We start from the raw sequence: 21,563 nt of genomic DNA, 5'->3' as shown, positions 1-21,563 counted from the left end.
GGCTGAATTGGACGACGCGGTTGTTAAGTTTAGTTTTAGACTAGAGTTTATACAGGAACTGTTTATATCACTTTATAGACAAACCCGGTTTGAATATAGCCGAACAAGCCGCCACCCGCCTAGCCGACCTAGAGGACGAGTTCGGAACACTACAGGCCTAGCAGTCCTGCAAACTGTATTGGATGATGCGAGTGATCAATAAGAAGAGTTGACTTAGGAACTATGAATATCATTTCCTGTTCATTCCTGTTTGTAAACAGGAAAATCCCCGGCCTGGATATGATCCGCTCTGATTTTTGACGCCTCTCGCAAGCAATTGAAAATCAAGCATGACTAACGTAAATAACTAACGTCAGTGCATACTGTATTTGTCCAGGAATCTATGAAAGACAAACAACACTCAGTGGACTCGTCTGCAAACTACCTGAAGGAAGCTCAGCAACAGTTGGCGCAGGAACGCGTGCGCAGCTCGTCTCTGCAGGCACAAGTCAAGGTAATTCACTAAAAAACGATGACGTAATTGATCACGAATGTGTAGGTATTGTATCTTCAATATTGACGATTTCTTTGATTCATGACAAAAAATCAGAACAGAACAATAACAACTAAAAAAATAGGCAAGTAATGGTTCAGGAAATGTAGGAATTTCTAATAACAAAAAGTTTTTTCACATAGTGCCTATTGTTCTCCAATCAAAATTACATGGATTTTTTTTGCCATTATTCACTACGACCATGAACGTCCAAAAGTCCGACAGTTTGTCAGATAAATAATATCTGAAAATTTCATAATTAATAATTTTTTACAAAATAATTTATACGAGTACAAGAGTACCAAAAGCTAAACATGACAAATCAATTAATATCATTATGGTAAAAAATATAAAATACTCTAAAATACATAGGCTCTACATCTGAAAATCCACTTGACTACAATTTCTAGGTTCTAGAATAAATATAGTTGGCGTATAAAGCCGATCAATCCACTTTTCTGTACAGGAGTTAGAGCGAGGGCTACAAGAAGCAGCACGCCGGGAGGCATCTTTAGAAGAGCAGTGCTCGCGCACCGAAGCGCGTCTCAACGAGCGGTTGGACGCGGCCGAGACACGCGTGGCCGCCGCCGTTGGCGACGAGGCCCGTCACCGGGAGAAGGTATGACGCGACCGTGTGACTCGGAGAAAGAAAGGACACTATCAGTCAATGTTCTGCAGTCAAAGTTGTCTCACAACAAAATTTTTATGAAAATACTAGTGTTTGATGTCATTCAAAGTCACCGGAACTAGCTTAGATCCAAAAGCTACAATGAAGTGTTTTTAAAGAAGTTTTTAAGCTGTCTTGGAATTTTTTTTATTAATGTCTGTCAACTATCTTATTTTGTGAATAGTGATCAGTCCCCTATACTATAGCCTTGTGCTATAAAAGACGCAGCGTTATAGCTTTTCGATGCGCGCTATCAACGCTTTTTTTGTATTGTTTTCAAACATTCCCAAGAGATTTCAGGAACAAAATTGTATACCTAATAACAATATTGAAAGAAAGAAATATTTATCTCTATCTAAGTTTCTACCATTTAAGCTGTCAATCTTCCAGGTGAACACCCTAGAGCAGCTAGTCCGGCAGCTCGAGCGCGAAGTGAGCGCATTAGAATCTCGCGGCTGCGCGCAGTGCGCGGCGCGCGCCGACAAGCATGAAGAAGCCGCCAGCGATACTGAGAGCGTCACCGACGCTGCCCATGCTCAGCTGGCGCTTCTGAAGGAGCAGCTGGAGCGGGCTGAGAACCAGCTGCAGGTGAGTCAAGCTGCTTCCATTCACTAGCGGGTCACACAAGCACGAGGAGGCTGCCAGCGATACTGAGAGTGTCACCGACGCTGCCCATGCCCAGCTGGCGCTCCTCAAGGAGCAGCTGGAGCGGGCTGAGAACCAGTTGCAAGTGAGTCAAGCTGCTTTCAATCAATTAAATTTGTGGAAGGGTTAATTCCCTAAAACGGACAGCACAAATACCTACTTTTCATTTTAATTTAATGTAATTTGTTGTCTACAGGCTCGCGCCGAAGAAATGGCCAATCTACGTCAAGAAGCCAGAACCGCTAATCTTGCAAGGTGGCGAAAGGTATGTCAACACTACAATCCCTTACTAATTATATCTATCAATCCTTCCAACAGTTATGAACATACTATTTTCATTTTGTCCTAGGAACGAGAATACAACGACCTGTCAGTAGAAGCGAAGTCTGCCGCGCGCGATCTCAAACGCCTCGAAGAACGATTGTCCCACGCTACGGAAGCGCGCAGGACGGCTGAGCAGAAAGCCAGCAGTTTACAGAACGAACTGGCGACTCTGAAGCCGCAATACGAACAAGCTAGCAAGGAGGCTGAGAGGACCAAGGAACAGCTGGAGAAACTGAGGAAGGCTCATGAAACTGCGGTCGCGGAAGTTGACAGGTAAGTTTAGCGCTGTGTACAGATGATGAAAAATCAGACTTATGTACCATCCTAGACTGCATCCCATTTAACACCAGGTGCGATTGTGGTTCTGCCTTCTTATGCATAAAAAAAGACTTACATTTTTGTTGCAAAATCGCCTTTATTACAAGATGCCACAGTACATGTGCTTACGTTTCCGTTACTGTTCACGCTCCATTGGACACTTGCTATATGTATTGCTGACTGTTGATAAGAGATCTGCTGATGCCTGGCTCAGTCATATAACTTTAAAGATCAAGAAATATGTATATCCTTAAACTGAAGTTCACCTCTGCTAATAATTCCATCCATGATTCAGATCGCGCAACGACATTCGCAAGCTGAAGAGCGAACTCCAATACAGCGAGAAGCGGCGCCTGCACGCCGAGGAAGAAGAGGAACTGTCAAGTCGCGAGCGCGCGCAACTCCGCGACGAACTCAACCAGTTGCGCGCGCAGACCAATGACGTCATGCAGGTACGACTAGTCTAGATCCATGGTGTTTCTAATTACCCATCAAAGTCATTGAAGCAAAGTTTTGGCACTGTTTGATAGATATGTATGTACCAAGCCTCACAGCTACCATAAGCATTTATGGTATCGCAAACGAAGATGGCTGAACTGAAACTATTACCACAAAATATAACAGAAGGTAAACTCATGTATGTACCTCGCTTTGCATACCTCTCTCGCTCGCACGCTCGGCCGTCGCGCTAGGGTTGTCTTGTCATGTGTTGCGTTTATTTCGTTATGATAGAAAAATGTTACTCTTAATACTATGCAAGAAAGACAATAACAGATATCCACGTATACTTATTTATATTTAGTACGTTATTATAATAGTAATAGTTTGCAAACAAATACACGAGAAGGAATTAGTATTTAGTTGAGTGGTTGACACTATTATCCAACTATAATATTATAAATGCGAAAGTTTGGATGTCTGGATGTTTGTTGCTCTTTCACGCAAAAACTACTGAACGGATTTTGATGTAACTTTACAGTATTATTGTTTATAACCCTGAATAACATATAGGCTATAATTTATGACGATCTGTGACAAACTAAATTTCACGCGGGTGAAGCCGCGGGCAAAAGCTAGTTATCCAATAATTCCTAAAACCTCTCTAAAACAATTCGATATTCCTAATAATTGAGTTGGCTTTCAATTTCAATTGAAATTCAAATAAATAACTTACTTACCTCCCCGAATCAACTGGTAATTTAAAAAATGAAAACTCGGTATTTAATGATGAGTTTATGCAACCAAATACCGAACAATTATAATACGACTTTTTCTGTTCACTCATTTTCGTGAATTTCGCAAAACAAAATAATATCACAGGCGGTTGACCGGCGCGTGACTCAAGCGAACCACAGCGAACGTGTGGCGAACGTCTGTCGCGCCACGTCGCGCTCGCATTCGTCCAAGACAGTCTTGCTAGAGCGGTGTCTATGTGTGCGTGGCTCGAGCGCGTTTAGTATGGAGTTTGTCTTCTGTTATATTTTGTGCTATTACTGTTAAGGATTTTGGTTCCTGGGTCATCTTGGTCATATAAAAAAATCTTGACATAAAGAGTTCAAAGAAATGTGTAGGTACTTAAAATTGCTATTAATGATCTACTTTCATGAATTATTTACAGCTACATACATACTAATCAAAATAAGATCGTTAATGTTTATTGTTAATCCACCGAGAGACATAGATGTGTATTGTTTTGGATTCTTCGGCCATTGTTTGTTGCTATTGAATGGCGTCGAATGTAAACAGCTATTGTATCTCCTCAATGGACTCGACTGGCAATTCTCTCAGTTCCATTCCATGGGTCGGATGTCCCTAGTGTATATCAAGTGCCCTTTCATAAATTATGTATTGTACAAAGCATACAGTTTAATATGTCCCCTATCAAACTGATTAAGATTGTTGAACGTGGTGAATTAAGTTAATTATACAGAACAAATGTGGGTCAGTGAGTCGATTGGGTCTGTGAAATCGTCGATTCGCCAAATGGATCCATCGATGATCCTGCGGTTGAAGCGTAAAGGCAGCGGCGAAAAGCCGCCGATCCGGCCGAAGCCAGCGTTCCTGCGGCATTTGGCTCACGCGGTGGGCGGCCGGCTGCGACTCAGGGAGGGGCCTTGGGCGAGCCGCGTGAGGTTCGCTTTGGCAGCTGATCTGTTGCAAGGCCGCTGCAGAGCTGCTGATAACGCCTTATCTGCTATTAACAATCACATCGTTGTGGTGGGTAATCTACTTTAAAAACACGTCACGTGCCTAGAATGCAACTTAAAATCATCCAGATGGTGTCAGAAATCATTCTTTATTAGTCAAAACGCATTAGTCACGTATCAGAAATCTTTCTTTCATAACGCATTAGTCAAATACAATTTTTTTTTGCAGAACAACAAAGCTCTCCAAGAAGCATGCAGTCTACTCGAAGAGCAGTTGACAGACTTGGAGAAATTGGCTGATATTCATGAAATAAAGAACAAAGATCTTGAAGTGAGTAAAGTACTGTTAAAAATGTAATAAATGTTTCCAATGTAAATTAGACAACAATCGGCAATTTCGTGAAAGAAACGTGGAGTTTTTAGACTTACTTTTTAAATTAAATAACATTAAACGATAATCACACAAGTAAACGTCAGATTTTCTTCTCAAGAGCTATGTGTAAAGCCTGGTCCGTGAGCACGTAGAATTTTGTCCAAAATTGCGCTGTCGCGCTCGCACACTCACTGCGGGCGCGCGTCGCACAGTCGCGACAGCAATATAATTACGCGCGAGCGATAAGGATGGGTATGTCACCGGAAAATAACAAGACTCGTAAGTTGATCAATTTTCTAGGAAGTTGATCAACTCTCGGAAAATAAGAAACGGCAGTTGAAATGTACTATTTAACGCATCGAATTTTAGCTAATTGGTCAACTTACGGTACCTAGCCGTAATTTAATAATTAACTATATTGCTACAAGTAAAATCATCCACAAATGGGCCAATCGTTGCCCAGTGTACTATTTGACGGTACACTATTATCCGTCACTTAATACACTTTTCTCTGATTGGTCGACAGACACTTAGATTATGTTGTTTTAATATTTACATTTTAGAGATAGGGATATTAAAGTGTTAAATAAATGAAAAATGTTTAAAAATATATATTGGAGCTCAAAGTTTTATTATTGTAAGTTATATTAATAATAAGTAAGTTTGTTTATTTCTACCACTACAGACTCCATTTCACTCATCATAAATAAAATGACGCGTTATAATGAGAATTATTACCACACAAAACAACAATTGCTAATTTTTCTACTGTAAATAAAGAAAATAGATAGATTTGTTTACGTTTAAACCGGTAATGGCGGCGGCCGGGTGGCGGGGAGCGGTATAAAAGCACGTGAGTCTTTTAACCAATCAACGTGCACCTTGCCTTTGTCGGATGATTTAACGGCAAGACGCCGTAAATTAATCAACTTACTAAAATACATACGTTAAATAGTACATTTCAAATGCCGTTTATTATTTTCCGAGAGTTGATCAACTACCTAGAAAATTGATCAACTTACGAGTCTTGTTATTTTCCGGTGACAGGTACACAAACAAATTGGACAAAATTCTACGTGCTCACGGACCAGGCTTTAGTGACGGGAATGTAAGTGTACGTACTATCGGCCACTGTGTTAACTATCCATTTCCGTTTTTGCTCTCGCTCTCATCAAATGGTGATTCTTTGCGATAGAACGAGACGACATGACCGGCAATAGGCAGTTAACACTGCTGCCGATAGTACATTCCCATCGTTAGCTTACTTATCCCCGTGTATTTTACATGATGTTCCTTTGTTTTATGGTGTCCTTTGTCCACCCAGAACGAAACCCAGCGCCTTCGTTCAGAGCTGGAGGCGTGTCGCTCGCGCCTGCAAGAGGCGGAGCAACTGGCAACCGAGCGCGGTACCGCCGCGTCTCTCGCGGCGCAGAGCGGCGGCGAGGCGCGCGACCAGGCCCGCCACGCGCACTGCCAGCTGCAGCTGCTGCGGGTACGAACGTTGCATACGAGTATAAATGTTATTTTAAGGGTCTGCGCAAAAATTTACGCAGGTGCACGGAACGGTACCTCTAGCATGAACAACTTTCGTCTTCGAATCGTTTGCGTATTCGACAAAATTCGAAACCTTCAAATTAAACGATAACGTGTCAATTTTGATTCTCAAAATAAGTTTCGTGCAACCATTTCTTGTACTAAGTTCACTTTACAACACGTTCACAAGGGCGCTGTTGTAGTTTTCGTACTAAATCTTTTGATGGCGATTCGAATACGCAAACAATTCGAACTCGAAAGTTTTTCGTGCTAGCCGTACAGATGCCCGCTCCGGAGGACTGATGCGAGCCTGCGCTCCGCGGCGGCACATAACATAATAAAGCACATTACTCCTTGCTGTGCGGGTGAATATTCATCATACGCATGAACGCGTCCGTACCACACTGCTGCTTATACTATTTTATGATACTGCAGGGCTACTTCGAAACGCCGTTTACTTAGTTTCGAATATACCTGTCATAGAATTTTGGGAGTAGCCTTATAGACATGCATGCGAATTTTAACATAGAACTTAATGACGTAAATCCACTCAAAACACATGCGTATTTAGTTTACCACGAGAGGTTAACGGGGTTATTAATCATTTGTATTTACAAATTATATTCTTTAAAAAAACTTTTTGTATTTTGTGTTCCAGGAGCGTCTAGAGAGCCGTGAAGGGCGCGTGGCCGAGCTGGAATCCCGCGTGGCAGCACTAGAGGGCGAGCGCTCAGCTACCGACGCGGCGTTGAGTAGCGCGCTGCGGCGCGTGCGCGACCTGCAGGAGGAGAGCAGCGCGCTGCGCACGCGCGCGCACGACCACCACGCGCACGCGCTGCAGCTGCAGGCGCAGCTGGCCGACGCGCAGGTACGTGCGACCACGCCACGCCACGACATGTCTAAATTAAAATCAACATCATCATCTCAGCCATAGGACGTCCACCGCTGAACATAGGCCTCCCCCAATGCTTTCCATGTTACCCGGTTGGTAAAGCCTCGCGCGTAATTATGTTGCTGTCGCGCTCGCACACTCACTGCGGGCGCCCGTCGCACAGTCGCGACAGTAACATAATTACGCGCGAGCGATAGGGATGGGTAGCTTGGGGTCATTGGACGGGATTCTACGTGCTTACGGACCATGCTTTAGCAGCCTCCACTCCAGAACCTTGCTGCCCCATCGGTCGTCAGTTCTGCGTACTATATGCCCTGCCCGTTGCCACTTCAGCTTGCTAATCCGTCGGGCTATGTCAGCGACTTTAGTTCGTTTACGGATCTCCTCATTTCTGATTCGATTTCGTAAAGAAACACCGAGCATAGCCCTCTCCATAGCACGCTGTGCAACTTTGACCTTCTGTATAAGGCCTATAGTGAGAGGCCACGTTTTCGAACCATAAATCATCAAATCAAAATCAATCGTTTATTTATGCAAGTAGACTCCTAAAGAGCACCTTTAGTGAGTTGTCACCTCACATGCTCGCGACCTGCCACGCTACACCATGCCATGCCACGTGAGCGTGGCCCACAAGAAGGCAGCGCGCTACAAGGAGCGCGCCCACTTTACTCACTTTCGAAACAAACATTTTACATACTAAGAAATCTAAGTATACTGTGCAATCAAAAAGCATCTGGATATCGTGAGGAGTAAAGACCAAATTCTCCATTTGCATATGGAAAAAATATGTATAAAAGGTCGTCCTCTTAGGCTGGTTTTAGTGTCACGCGGACTGTCAGTGCGGATCGCTCCGCACGACCAATCTGTATGAACTTCTAGGGAGCGTTTTAGAGTAATGCGGTCCGGAGGAACCGCTCGCTCCCTAGCAGTTAGCGGGTCCGCACCGGACGGTCCGCGTGACACTAAAACTAGCCTTACAGTGGAGACTTGATGATGATGGTGCAGTGACTGTCAGATTTCGAAATGTTATTATAACTTTACCTTCACGAAATAACTCAATAATAGTGTTATGTTTCTTCCGCCACTTCTTAGCACCAGCCGATATGTTGTCCCGAAGTTATAGTAGAGTAGGTTAGATGTGGGATGTGTATACTCGTATGTGCCCTAAAAAGTGCATATTTCATAATTTGAATTTGCGTTCAGGAGGAGTTGTCGGCGGCGCGCGAGGCGGCGGAGGCGGCGGCGGCGTGGTGGCGCACGCGCGAGACCAAGGCCGACGCCACGCTGCGCCAGCAGGCCAAGCTCATCGACTTCCTGCAGGTACCAGCACTGATTAGGAAAATTGGATCTCACTGCTCAAATTGCTGCCCAAATTGAGAAATGAGTACCTGTACCTCCCAAATTGTTAAATTTAAACTAACACAAACATATAAGTTGCTTATTCTGGGGCTAGATGACGCTGTGTGAAATTGTCCAAAGATAATTATTTATACATTGCTCGTCCATTCGTTCGAACGGCTATAATATTTGTAGTTCTTGAATGCTCATTTTTATTCTTATTTTAGGCAAAAGTAGAAGAGGCCGGTCGGAAAAAATGTTCGTTGAGCAACAAACTCTTCGGACGGTCCGGGCGGAGATCTGCCGCGTCACCGCCGCTTCGCCGGGCTAACAGGTAGCAGATAATATTTACTGCTATTTATCGGTTTAAATATTTTATTTATTAAGGGCTGATTTTTCAATCGTCAGATAACTTTTATCGGAAGAATAAACTTGTCATTTTGACATATTTCCCATACTGAAACTATTAATGTGTCAAACTTATTCTTCGGTTAATAGTTATCTGACGATTGAAAAATCAGCCCTAAGACAACCAAATACCTACTAACAATACATAGCATGCATTTATTTACAATATTTTTCATGTGGGGCACAGTATACAGTAGTGTTTTATTTTCAGGGAACTACGCGAAGAAGTAGAAAGGCTACGAGCAAAACTCGCTTCAAGAAATGGCGAAGTCGAGTAAGTATTTTATATTGTTTTGTGTAAGTTTTTTATGTATTTGCCCTATACATTGTCAAGGACTTAAGCTCTGTAATTTGAAGCACTTAAAGGCTTACTCACTTTGCAGATATCCTCCAACTCCTAGAAGAGAGAAACCAAAATCTGCAGTAAATGGGTAAGTTTTTTCGACGTTAACAACTTCAGGATGATTTCACTATCAGATAAAAATTGAGTGTTTTTCGGCATTTGGTGTATATGTCGCAGGCAAATTGTATGATTCCGCATTTTACAAACGGCGTCGTCAGTTTACAAACGCTCGCTTTTCTATGAAATGCCGAAGGCAAATTGGCGACTCGTTCAATTGATAAAATTTCGACTATGATTGTTGCAATAGGGTGACCATCATAAAACACATGTTGGACAAATCAGACTTAATTTCAGAAATCAGGTAGGTATCTACATATTCAGGTAAGACAAACCTAAAATACTAGCTACTGCTAAAGTAATTAAAATATTTTCTTAGTAAAAACAACACTAAACTAATTTAAACTATTGACGTACCTATAGGTAGGTACATAAAACTATGACATAAAATAAGTTTCGATAGTCAGTCCTTTAATTTAAGTCTTACATTTTAATTATACCTAGAAGAAGTCTAGAAGACAACACAATATTTTTTTAAACCAATAATATTCCGCAGCAGTCCTCCACCAGTCCGAGCACCAGATTCCATTGTCACCTTAGCGTTTTTTACGTGCCAGATAACCTCAAAAACTATTTCACTTTTCCATAGCTTTTTCACTGCTCCTATTTGTGAATCGTAAAATATTTTTAATTCACTAAGTATAATAAATGTCTTTTTTTGTGAAAAGTCCTTTGAATACGTAGAATTTGCACTGTTTTCTGTATCACAACACCACGACTCGACGCCATTTTTCTTGTTTTGATTAGCAGCGCCTCGCGTGGTAAGAAAAAGAACTAAATACTTCAATTTGCCGCGGCATTTTGTAAACAGCAATCGAATTGGCTATCAAATGTTTTGGCATATTATAAAGTGCCCAGGCAATTTACATTTTGCCTTCGGCATTTCATAGAGCAGCGAGTGTTTGTGAACTGACGACGCCGTTTGTAAAATGCGGAATCATACAATTTGCCTGCGACATATATACTTTTGGCTGCTATATTTACAGGGTGTTAGGTAAATGGGTATATGAGCCGACACTAGCCCATGTTAACATGGTCATATAAATGGTATGGTGAATTCAGAAATTTGATATCATCATTTATTTTCTTTTTAATTTTCATACAAAAATAATTTTATAAAATCCCATTTGTATGAAAAATAAAATAATTAAAATGCAGATATCAATTTTCTGACTTCACCATACCATTTATATGAGGATGTTAACATGGGCTAGTGTCGGCTCATAATACCCATTTACCTAACACCCTGTATAATTTGTTGTAGTCTAATGCAGAATAATTATTTTTATTGCAGAAGGAAAAGCATAGATACGCCAGACGGACCTCAAGATAATAATACCGTTCAAGTCGTTTGGTAAGTGATCATAACTATTCACATCTGTCTTATTATTAGTTCCTCACATAATAAGCGGAAATAATTCTCAGCATCGATTACGTATTTTACTTTGTAATGTAAGTTTAATGTAACTGGCAATTAGTGGTGACTGAGTTTGTTCAGGCGTTTCTTCTCTGCACTTGCTCTATGTTTGTTTCGAAGAGCTGGTAGGGCCCAAAAGATAAGGAGACATGTAAAGTGCCCCATAAGGGCTACCTTATGGGTATGGGGCACTTTACATTATTTACTTTATTATTTACTATATTTTGACGTTCATAAGTGCCACTTGTGGTCTAAACTGAATAAATATTTTTGATTTTGATTTTTGACTAATTGTTAGTTAATCTCACCCACACACTTATGGTTCCTGTTATAAGTCATTAAGGATCATTGCGTACGCGCAGGTCGGACGGGGTTCGGGAGCGGGCACGTGCACGAGTATCGGGCGCGGCGCTTGTACTGGCCAGCGGCGAGCAACAACTGCGGGCCAAACTACTCGCGCCAGACGCCGGCGACCTGCCGCAGAACGAGGCCAACCGAGCTTTTATTGTGAGTATTCTATGTTTAGGAAGCGTTCAGACATCTTTCTGTACGAGCAGCAGCTGCCAGGCGAGCTACTTGTGCCGGATGCCGGCGACCTGTGGCCTAATTCACGTATTTTGACAGAAGATCTCGCTGTCGTTCAGAAGTCGTCCCATTGAAAAACAGTTCTAAATCCGTATTCACAAGGGTCATTTCGATAGAACGATTACTCGATAGGAACGCAACTCAGCGATATGTTGTCGTTGAAGTTTTGTTACGTGAATAAGACAACTGTAGCAGAACGAGGCTAATCGAGCATTCGTTGTGAGTGCACCAAGGTTTAAGAAAGTTAGGCAACGTCCAGTTATCTACATAACTGGAATGTTGTATCCTTGTACAACGGAGGGTGGAAAAGGGTACAAATAACATGCGAAATACTGAAGTTTTGCAAATGTGAATAAAAAACCTAAGATGCTTCGATTTCGATAGATCGTATGTATTCTTTACACCTTAAAACTGATTGTAAATAATTATTTACTTACTTTGGAACTTATACCACCAGGTAAAAATGGAAAGTCCAGCCCGTTGCGAGCGCGCAGCCATAGTGTGTGGCAGCTTAGAAGACCGACGAGCGTGGTTATCTCGCCTGCAGCCCGCGCCCGCGCCGCCCGGCTACCACCCGTCCTCGCTGTGTTTGTTGGATACCGAACCCGCTGCTGCGCTGCACGTCGCCGCCAATGCTGTGGCAATAGGTACGTGTTGCTTCTTCCACCACTAGGTACTTGAGGAGAGCCTTGCTAGGTGCGAATGCGCAGCAATAGTGTGCGGCAGCTTAGAGGAGCGACGAGTATGGTTGTCGCCTGCAGCCTGCGCCCGTGCCGCCCGGGTCCCGTCCTCGCTGTGTTTGTTAGATACAGAGCCCGCTGCTGCGCTGCACGTCACCGCCAATGCTGTGGCAATAGGTACGTGTTGCTTCTTCCACCACTAGGTACTTGAGGAGATCCTTGCTAGGTGCGAGTGTGCGGCTATAGTGTGCGGCAGCTTAGAGGAGCGACGAGTATGGTTGTCGCCTGCAGCCTGCGCCCGTGCCGCCCGGGTCCCGTCCTCGCTGTGTTTGTTAGATACAGAGCCCGCTGCTGCGCTGCACGTCACCGCCAATGCTGTGGCAATAGGTACGTGTTGCTTCTTCCACCACTAGGTACTTGAGGAGATCCTTGCTAGGTGCGAGTGTGCGGCTATAGTGTGCGGCAGCTTAGAGGAGCGACGAGTATGGTTGTCGCCTGCAGCCTGCGCCCGTGCCGCCCGGGTCCCGTCCTCGCTGTGTTTGTTAGATACAGAGCCCGCTGCTGCGCTGCACGTCACCGCCAATGCTGTGGCAATAGGTACGTGTTGCTTCTTCCACCACTAGGTACTTGAGGAGATCCTTGCTAGGTGCGAGTGTGCGGCTATAGTGTGTGGCAGCTTAGAGGAGCGACGAGTATGGTTGTCACCACCCGTCCTCGCTGTGCCTGTTGGATACCGAACCCGCTGCTGCGCTGCACGTTGCCGCCAATGCTGTTGCTATTGGTAATTATTCAAAACTGTTAACAAAGAATAAATTCCTTAAAGGGGTTGTAGGAGATTTGGGAGAGGATTGGGATGGGATACCTTCGATTTATAGCAGACTCCACAGGACCACAGTAGATATATGAGCTAAAGCAGTACGGAAGCTTAGCCCTTTCGGCGAGTTAAGTACCTACACTTCAACTGAGTGTTAGGGTTGGCACTCTTAATCTTTATAAAATTAATAAGGTTCTGACTTACTTATTTATTAAAACGTTTATTTAGGTTTTTTAATTATCAAATACCTAATGGAATAAATTAATTGACTAAGTAGTTAACAAAAAAATAAAACGTTAATTAGGTTCTATAAAAATCGAATACATAATCGAATAAATTGATTAAGTACTATTAGAGGCCGGTAGAAGATATTCTATTCTCATAAATAAAATACCGGATACTTACTTTCACATAGCTATTGCCTCATTTTAAAAACAGTTCATCACTTAGTACAAAAGCGCGCGGAGCAAATTACTTTATCAAATAGAACACATAAATTGTTAAAAAGCGTAATTACGTAATTTCAAAAGAACTATTACTAAATCAGATGTAAGCACTTTATTTAAAAAGTAATATTTAATAATTTTTACAATTCAGAATTATTACGAAGTTTAAATAATGAAAGTTCTGGTTTTGAAGATGCCGAGTTCAAGCAGCCGTATTATACTACGCAATACCAGGCCTGGCTCACTCCGCGCGGTACATCCGATAATTACCTACAGCGAAGCGCCCCGCCGCACAGTGGTCCCGATTTAATAAAACATGGACATTGATGCTAGAGGCACGAAAATTTTTTTGATGGTTACTGCTATGATAACTAATAAGGCAAAAAAATATTACAATCCTACGACGTCTATTTCGTAGTAAAAAAAAATATATAGATATTTTTTGTATGGAAGAAATTACGTTTCTGTCAATTTTTCGAAATTCTTTAACGATGTCAAGATGCCGATCACACATGTTATAAAACAAGTGATTCTTAGTATTTCATGCGAAGATACTTGTCACTTATCTCTGCGTACTTTTGAGTTATCGAGGGTTGAAAAATCGATATTTTTATATTAAATATTTCCACGAAAAATTGGCAAAATTACAATATGGTGTATAAGGGACACTTTTGATGACACATAACAACGACTCGCACTCGCGCGCGCTCGTATGCATCAACTTTTACTAAAATAAAAAAAAAATTAAGGGAAATACTTAATACAACGTTGTATGTATAGGTCCGCTGGCCGTCAAAAAGTAGCTTATACGAGAGGTTGCCCAATTTACAATATGTCCATAATTGATAACTCACACAAATATCATCTCTCTCTGAAGGATAACAAGTTTTTTTTGTTTCCAGAAGCTCTTGATAGGATGGAAGCCCATAAATACTTTCTGAAGCGAGAATGAATCTCAAATTGCGATATTGCCATTTTGACAAATTACATGATGTACCTAGCGCTAACGTTTATCTTCAGGTAGACACAGTTTTAAGTTAAAAGATTGTCTACTATTTTACACTGTTCTTCGTTTTGGAACAGTTCTTTGATTATAGGTAGTCGCTAATTTCGTTTTGTTAGACTCTTTCAGTTTAGCACATAAAGCGTAAACTAATTCCTCCTCAGAATGATCTAAAAGTGTTAGAGAGCGCCTCTTCTTCTGCAGAAGAAGAATTTTGCATAAATCTTCAAAAGGTTTTTTATTTATTCTAAAAGTCGATGGTTGCACATCTACTTCCGCAGTCTCATCAACTGGAGCGTCTTCCTCAGTATTAACGTTGTCTATGCGTTGTGTTAACTCGGTAAAAAACATTGTTTAAATCTATATTTTTACAATTCGGCCAGACAATTTCAGAGTCTAGCCAATGCGAATTCTGGTGCAAAAATGTCTTTTGGGCTCGGCTGGAAGCAGACCATATCATCTTTGAAAAATTACGACTTAATGATTTGATAATTACTCAAATCTTCGGAAGACAATTCAATGCCAATACGTTCGTCATTTTAGTCTGAAATGGTCTGGCCGAAATGTAAAAATATAGATTTAAAAAATGTTTTTTACCGAGTTAACACAACCCATAGACAACGTTAACACCGAGGAAGACGCTCCAGTTGATGAGACTGCGGAAGTAGATGTGCAACCATCGACTTCTGGTATAAATAAAAAACCTTTTGAAGATTTATGCAAAATTCTTCTTCTGCAGAAGAAGAGGCGCTCTCTAACACTTTTAGATCATTCTGAGGAGGAATTAGTTTACGCTTTATGTGCTAAACTGAAAGAGTCTAACAAAACGAAATTAGCGACTACCTATAATCAAAGAACTGTTCCAAAACGAAAAACAGTGTGAAATAGTAGACAATCTTTTAACTTAAAACTGTGTCTACCTGAAGATAAACGTTAGCGCTAGTTACATCATGTAATTTGTCAAAATGGCAATATCGCAGTTTGAGATTCATTCTCGCTTGAGAGAGTATTTATGGGCTTCCATCCTATCAAAAGCTTCTGGAAACAAAAAAAAACTTGTTATCCTTCAGAGAGAGATGATATTTGTGTGAGTTATCAATGATGGACATATTGTAAATTGGGCAACCTCTCGTATAAGCTACTTTTTGACGGCCAGCGGACCTATACATACAACGTTGTATTAAGTATTTCCCTTAATTTTTTATTTTATTTTATTAAAAGCTGATGCATACGAGCGCGCGCGAGTGCGAGTCGTTGTTATGTGTCATCAAAGGTGTCCATTATACACCATATTGTAATTTTTGCAATTTTTCGTGGAAATATTTAATATAAAAAAATCGATTTTTCAACCCTCGATAACTCAAAAGTACGCAGAGATAAGTGACAAGTATCTTCGCATGAAATACTCAGAATCACTTGTTTTATAACATGTGTGATCGGCATCTTGACATCGTTTAAGAATTTCGAAAAATTTACAGAAACGTAATTTCTTCCATACAAAAAATATCTATATATTTTTTTTTACTACGAAATAGACGTCGTAGGATTGTAATATTTTTTTTCCTTATTAGTTATCATAGCAGTAACCATCAAAAAAAATTTCGTGCTTCTAGCATCAATGTCCATGTTTTATTAAATCGGGACCACCGTGCGCCGGCGGGTATTATATCAGTCGAGTGTCACGCGCGCGCCTGTCAGGACGCTGGCGTGAGTTGTAGTACCTAATTCTACGATCGAAGTATTATTTAAAAATGGACATAAAGAGAAAAAAATTGTGCGGCGTCCGGGTGTTTAAATTCGAAAAGAAATCTACCGGATTTTATTTATCTTTTTTTTCGCTTCCCAAAGATGCTGAAAGGTATGTTGGCCATGTAGGTAATCAATAATTCTTAGGATAATATAGGAACCTAACCTACCATGACTAATGCTCAGAATGCGTTCGTTCGTTTCAGCCAAATGATGTCCACTGCTGGACAAAGGCCTCTCCCAAGGTTTTCCATAATGAATGCGTTACACTACATACGTACGTAATACGTACGTGAACCTACATACGTACCTCATGACATATAAGTAGATTAATTATTTTTTCACTAGACAGCAACCCTAACAGCGTAAGAAGAGTTCAGAGGCACACGATAGAAAGAGACAAAACTTGTAGATGAATAAAATTGTAGGTACGTAGTGCTGTGCGAGCTGAATTCCACTGTATCGCGACGTAGCAAGACTCGCATTTATTTAAATCGTCTTGCGGAGTAATCCTTCTGTACCTGTACTATTACTTATTCTGTGGCAATACACTCGTGGCATGTTTTTAAAAATACAGCGGACAGTGCATGCAATAAAATTATTATTAAAAACACACCGCGCGCGACACTCGCGACGGATGGACTGCGAGGTTCGCTTAGAGCTCGTGTAAAGCGTGCGTCTGTGTGCGTGAGTCTGATTTCGACCGTTTGTATGAAGCTTCCGTACTGTTTGATTTATCTACTGTGACAGGACGGTTCAAGCTTGGTCGTTTCTTTCTTCTTTCACTTCATAAATACACTTGACTTTTTATGGGTTGGTTTTAGCGCGCGAGAGGAGTTATTTGAGTTGGTTTATTTAGGATATTTATTTCATATTAACGCCCAGATAGGTGATTTCATACGCGACGGTCAATTTTGGATGTGACCATGAATGTTTCCAGCTTTACGGCCAGACCCGTTACCACCTCTGTAAAAGTTAATGCATATCCTCAAGTCTCAATGCCCTGCTGAAATGTTATTAAAAACCAAATATGTAATCGCCTCTGACGCATTGACACAAGTCGCTAACATTTAATTTTTTTATAGGTTGCATCGACGGTTTGCATTCTCTTCGTGGTCCAATCCGCTTGGAATTTGAATCCGACGTGTCCCCACCTCGCCTGTCATCTCAGCCCTCAATACAGAGTATGGCAGCAGCTAACGGGCGCGCATTACTCGTGTATAACGGCGCGCTAGTACACGCGGGATTGTTAGCGTTGGGCTCGTCGCTACGCCGCTCCAGCAACCTCAAGCCCACTGTGGAAGTCAGCAAAGTGCGCCTCCCGGATACCACACCGCCTCATTTAGTCAAGGTACTTTTGATACTAGCTTTCTGCTCATCAAATATTTATATCCATCTCCTCATTGTCCGTTATTTTCCATGAATGATTGATAAAGCTAAATGTGTAAAACTAATTTCACTATGTGCTCTTTTGCAGGCAATATCGAGTGACATAATGGAAGGCCCGTGCGCAGTGGTGGCTTGTGGCCGAAGAGTGTTCCTCCTTCGCTTCGATGCATCCACTACTGAGTTCAGGATCGCGCGATCCCTTACCGTGGACCGCGCGCCGTCGTCGCTCCTGCTCACATCGCGCGCTCTCTACATCGCCGGTGAGAAACCACTAAAGGTACTTCTACCCTCCGGCGCCCTCGAAGCCTTCGGAATGGAAGAACCCATCATCGCGGCGGCAGCTAGGAAACACTCGCCCCCCAAAGCGATTCTCTTAGTCCGCGATAAGCCGACCGAAATCCTCCTCTGCTACGCGGAATGCGGCGTGTTCGTCGACGAAAACGGGCGGCGCACGCGCAGTGAAGACCCAAAATGGAGTTCCGCGGCGCGCGCCTGGGAATACGTGCACCCGTTCTTGTACGTGGCAGGCGACGACCGCGTCACCGTGCTCTACGTCACCGACGACGTGTTCCGCGCGCCGCCCTGCACCTGCGACACCGCCTCGCTCGCCTCCACCGCCTCCGAGTGCTACATGCCTGAAATATTCAATCTGAAGGTCAACGAACCCGTGCTGCTCGGGACCGCGCCCAACGGAGTCATAATCCGAACGAAGGACGACGAAGGACATCGCGTATCGATCGTGGAGGGAATGGCCGCTTTCAAGAGTGTCGGCGCGTCGGTGGAGTCTCTCGAAACGATCTCCGACTCGAAAGGGTCGTCGACCGACTTGGCTCAGTCGATAACGGACCTGACGACCCCGCAGGATGTCTCGCAGGAGAGCGTGGAGGTCACGTCGGGGTTCCTGGCCGATATCCGAAAACGTGCCCGGCAGCTTCGAAACAAACACCGCAAGGAGCGGACGCCCGATGACGTCATAAAAGAAATTCTCACCACCGAGGTGGGTCTGAAGCGTTCTTACACGAGCGGGAGAAAGTCCCCCGCGACCGTTTCGGAATTCGACTCGGACTCCACTGAGAGCGAGGAGAAAACGGAGTCGCCCAAAGGAACCGCCGATCTGTGTGCGGAGATGTTCACGAGGCAAGTTCGATTTCAGTAATTCAATACCGCCCTTTTGTAGTAATTGAAAGCCCTTTTAAGCCTAGACTCAGACCACCGATTTTTTGTTGGCCGATAGTTTAGTCGGGCAATTAATCAGTAGGAGCATTGAGCATGTATGGAAGTGCGCACATTACACCGATTGATTCTTCATACAAATTAGAATCGGACCCGACTATCGGGCGACTAAAAATCAATGGTCTGCGCCTTGCTAAAACTTACCGAAATATTTTTAGTCAGCATTAACCATAATAGTCATAATACCTACCCATAAGTGATATACATAATATTTTTCTTAGTTCAAACTCATAACCATTATAGCTTAGTAATATTTGAGAGTAGAAACTTACCCAGACTTAGCCATTTTTGTATTGGATCTCTAAAGCTGATAATTTTATGCTCAATAATTAAAATTGAAAGTCCGATTGCCAGTAACTTTCGTTTTAAGTACTTATAAAGTTATTTTAGGTAAAACTAGTTTCATTGTGTAATTGATGTAAGGTAATTTTATTTATAAGTATTTATTGTTTGGGATTTAACTTTTAGTGATTAATTTCGAGGACGAGAATTGTTGTCTGCTTGGACATACCAACAAAGTATAGGGATGAGTTTTCACTTCTCAATGCCTGTCTTCCCGTAGGCGCAAAAACGCCAAGGCCGTTTGTAGACATCCGTTTTTTCACCGGACGAAGGACGTCAAAAAACGGATATCCTTTGTTTGCTGTCAATCTTCTCGCCGGACCTATGTCCGATGCATGTGCACACGTTACGTTCATAAACCATACACCACCGCTAAATTAGGCGAAAAAATCGGGCCGTAGTCCGGTCAAAAAACGGATGTTTACAAGCAGCCCAAGGTTTTTAGTTCAACATTAATATGGTTTTTCATATATCTTATATGATCCACTTTAACACACTCAATAGACCAATACAATTTTAGACTTTTTTGTACATGGAAAAATGTTATTACATAAAACAATTTATTACTACTTTATAAAGGTAGGTAGGTACCTAAATGTATCCTATTTAGGAACTTGACCGAATTGAAAATTAATTGTTTCAAAGGTATTATTATTGATGTATTAGTTAATATTTCTTATACTGTGATTTGCTATTAATTTTAACTGGTGTTAAGATTTAGTTTTAACTTTTTATTTGTATAACTTTTAAGTCTAGAGAGGTAAATACAAAACGTATGGCTCTCTGTTTGCTAAGTCGTTTGAATGTATGGTAGTCCAGTCAATAAAGCATTATAGATGGAAAACTGTAGAACACAATTTCTGACTTCAGGACTTTATTTAGACTAGTTAGGAGGTGAACATAGCAAAAGTCCCCGCCCTTAGCCCTTGAGCCGGCGGGGAGAGGGGGGTTTAAAGGTGCCACTTTTCGGTTTTTCGCTTAATCCTCGGAAACTATGCGTCCTAGTGACATGACTACTTTGAACCAAAAAAAGCATATTCAATCTGCTACAGATGAGATAGACAAGTTTTTCTATAAATTGTATAGTTTTCGTAGCATCTGCTCTAGAAAGTCTGTAATATTGGAAATTTTATTTTTGTCTTACATGTTCCCATCAGGAGAAAATCGACTAAATCAACATTGAGCAATCATTCTAGACATGCGGGAGCATGTTAAGCCTAGTTCCAGCGAGGGGACTACACCGTGCGTATATTTAGACGAATCACTTTGAGCCACTTTTGAGTCCTCATCACTCAAAAACTACTGTGCATTAACACTTTAAATTTGGCTCATGTGTTGAGACTTACAAGATATACATCAGTTTCAAATTTCATAAATCTGCCTCAAACGGTTCTCTAGATATTGACGTCCAAAAATCTACATGTCTGACCTATAGACCAAATTCTAACCACTTCCAGATGACCTCGAAGGTTCAAATTTGGCATCCAGAAAGGTAGTTATGTAAATACAAAGGAACAAATAAAAAACCAGTAAATTTTAACATTTCACATGTGATAGATAGATAGTAGTGCTCTAAATATCGATTTTTGAACGTCAATACCTAAATAACCGTTTGAGGTATATTTATGAAATTTGAAGCTGATGTACATCTTGCAAGTCTCAATACATGAGCCAAATTTGAAGTGTTAATGCACAGTAATTTTTGAATGATGAGGAGTCAAAAGTGGCTCTAATTGGTTCGTCTAAATATACGCACGGTGCAGTCCCCTCCATGGAACTAGGCTTAACATGCTCCCGCATGTCTATAGTGTTTGCTCAATGTTGATTTAGTCGATTTTCTCCTGAAAGGAACATGTAAGACAACAATAAAATTTCCAATTTTACAGACCTTCTAGAGCAGATGCCGCAAAAACTATACAAGATATAGAAAAACTTGACTGTCTCACCTGTAGCAAATTGAATAAGCTTTTTTTGGTTCATAGTAGTCATGTCTCTAGGACGCATAGTTTCCGAGGATTAAGCGAAAAACCGAAAAGTGGTACCTTTAAACCCCCCTCTCCCCGCCGGCTCAAGGGCTAAGGGCGGGGACTTTTGCTATGTTCACCACCTAACTAGGCTAAATAAAGTCCCGAGGTCAGAAATTGTGTTCCATGGATTTCTCTCTACACCGTCGTTAAGGCATTCATTGACTGGACTATGGGTTTAATATAAGCAATGTTTGTTATGTATGTATGACATGTTATAAATATATATTTTTACACATAGTCTGAT

At 41.9% G+C, this 21,563-nt stretch overlaps 1 protein-coding gene across 1 annotated transcript in view; it reads left to right on the top strand.

Moving 5' to 3' along the window:
- The window catches only part of LOC135082462 (citron rho-interacting kinase-like), a 31,211-nt gene extending 9,655 nt beyond the window's left edge, over nucleotides 1-21,556 (top strand). Inside the window, exons 16-32 of the mRNA XM_063977258.1 lie at nucleotides 377-493; nucleotides 999-1,151; nucleotides 1,590-1,787; nucleotides 2,041-2,109; nucleotides 2,194-2,441; nucleotides 2,782-2,938; nucleotides 4,863-4,964; nucleotides 6,331-6,498; nucleotides 7,198-7,407; nucleotides 8,635-8,751; nucleotides 8,997-9,103; nucleotides 9,561-9,608; nucleotides 10,932-10,991; nucleotides 11,417-11,561; nucleotides 12,097-12,286; nucleotides 17,414-17,679; nucleotides 17,806-21,556. Of these exons, the coding sequence (XP_063833328.1) occupies nucleotides 377-493; nucleotides 999-1,151; nucleotides 1,590-1,787; nucleotides 2,041-2,109; nucleotides 2,194-2,441; nucleotides 2,782-2,938; nucleotides 4,863-4,964; nucleotides 6,331-6,498; nucleotides 7,198-7,407; nucleotides 8,635-8,751; nucleotides 8,997-9,103; nucleotides 9,561-9,608; nucleotides 10,932-10,991; nucleotides 11,417-11,561; nucleotides 12,097-12,286; nucleotides 17,414-17,679; nucleotides 17,806-18,873 (3,423 nt within the window). The 3' untranslated portion in view covers nucleotides 18,874-21,556. The remainder of the gene's footprint in view (nucleotides 1-376; nucleotides 494-998; nucleotides 1,152-1,589; nucleotides 1,788-2,040; nucleotides 2,110-2,193; nucleotides 2,442-2,781; nucleotides 2,939-4,862; nucleotides 4,965-6,330; nucleotides 6,499-7,197; nucleotides 7,408-8,634; nucleotides 8,752-8,996; nucleotides 9,104-9,560; nucleotides 9,609-10,931; nucleotides 10,992-11,416; nucleotides 11,562-12,096; nucleotides 12,287-17,413; nucleotides 17,680-17,805) is intronic.
- Nucleotides 21,557-21,563: the final 7 nt, after the last annotated feature.

Source organism: Ostrinia nubilalis, chromosome 21, assembly GCF_963855985.1.
Source record: "Ostrinia nubilalis chromosome 21, ilOstNubi1.1, whole genome shotgun sequence".
Taxonomy (NCBI): Eukaryota; Metazoa; Arthropoda; class Insecta; order Lepidoptera; family Crambidae; genus Ostrinia; species Ostrinia nubilalis.
This window is presented reverse-complemented; position numbering and strand designations above follow the sequence as displayed.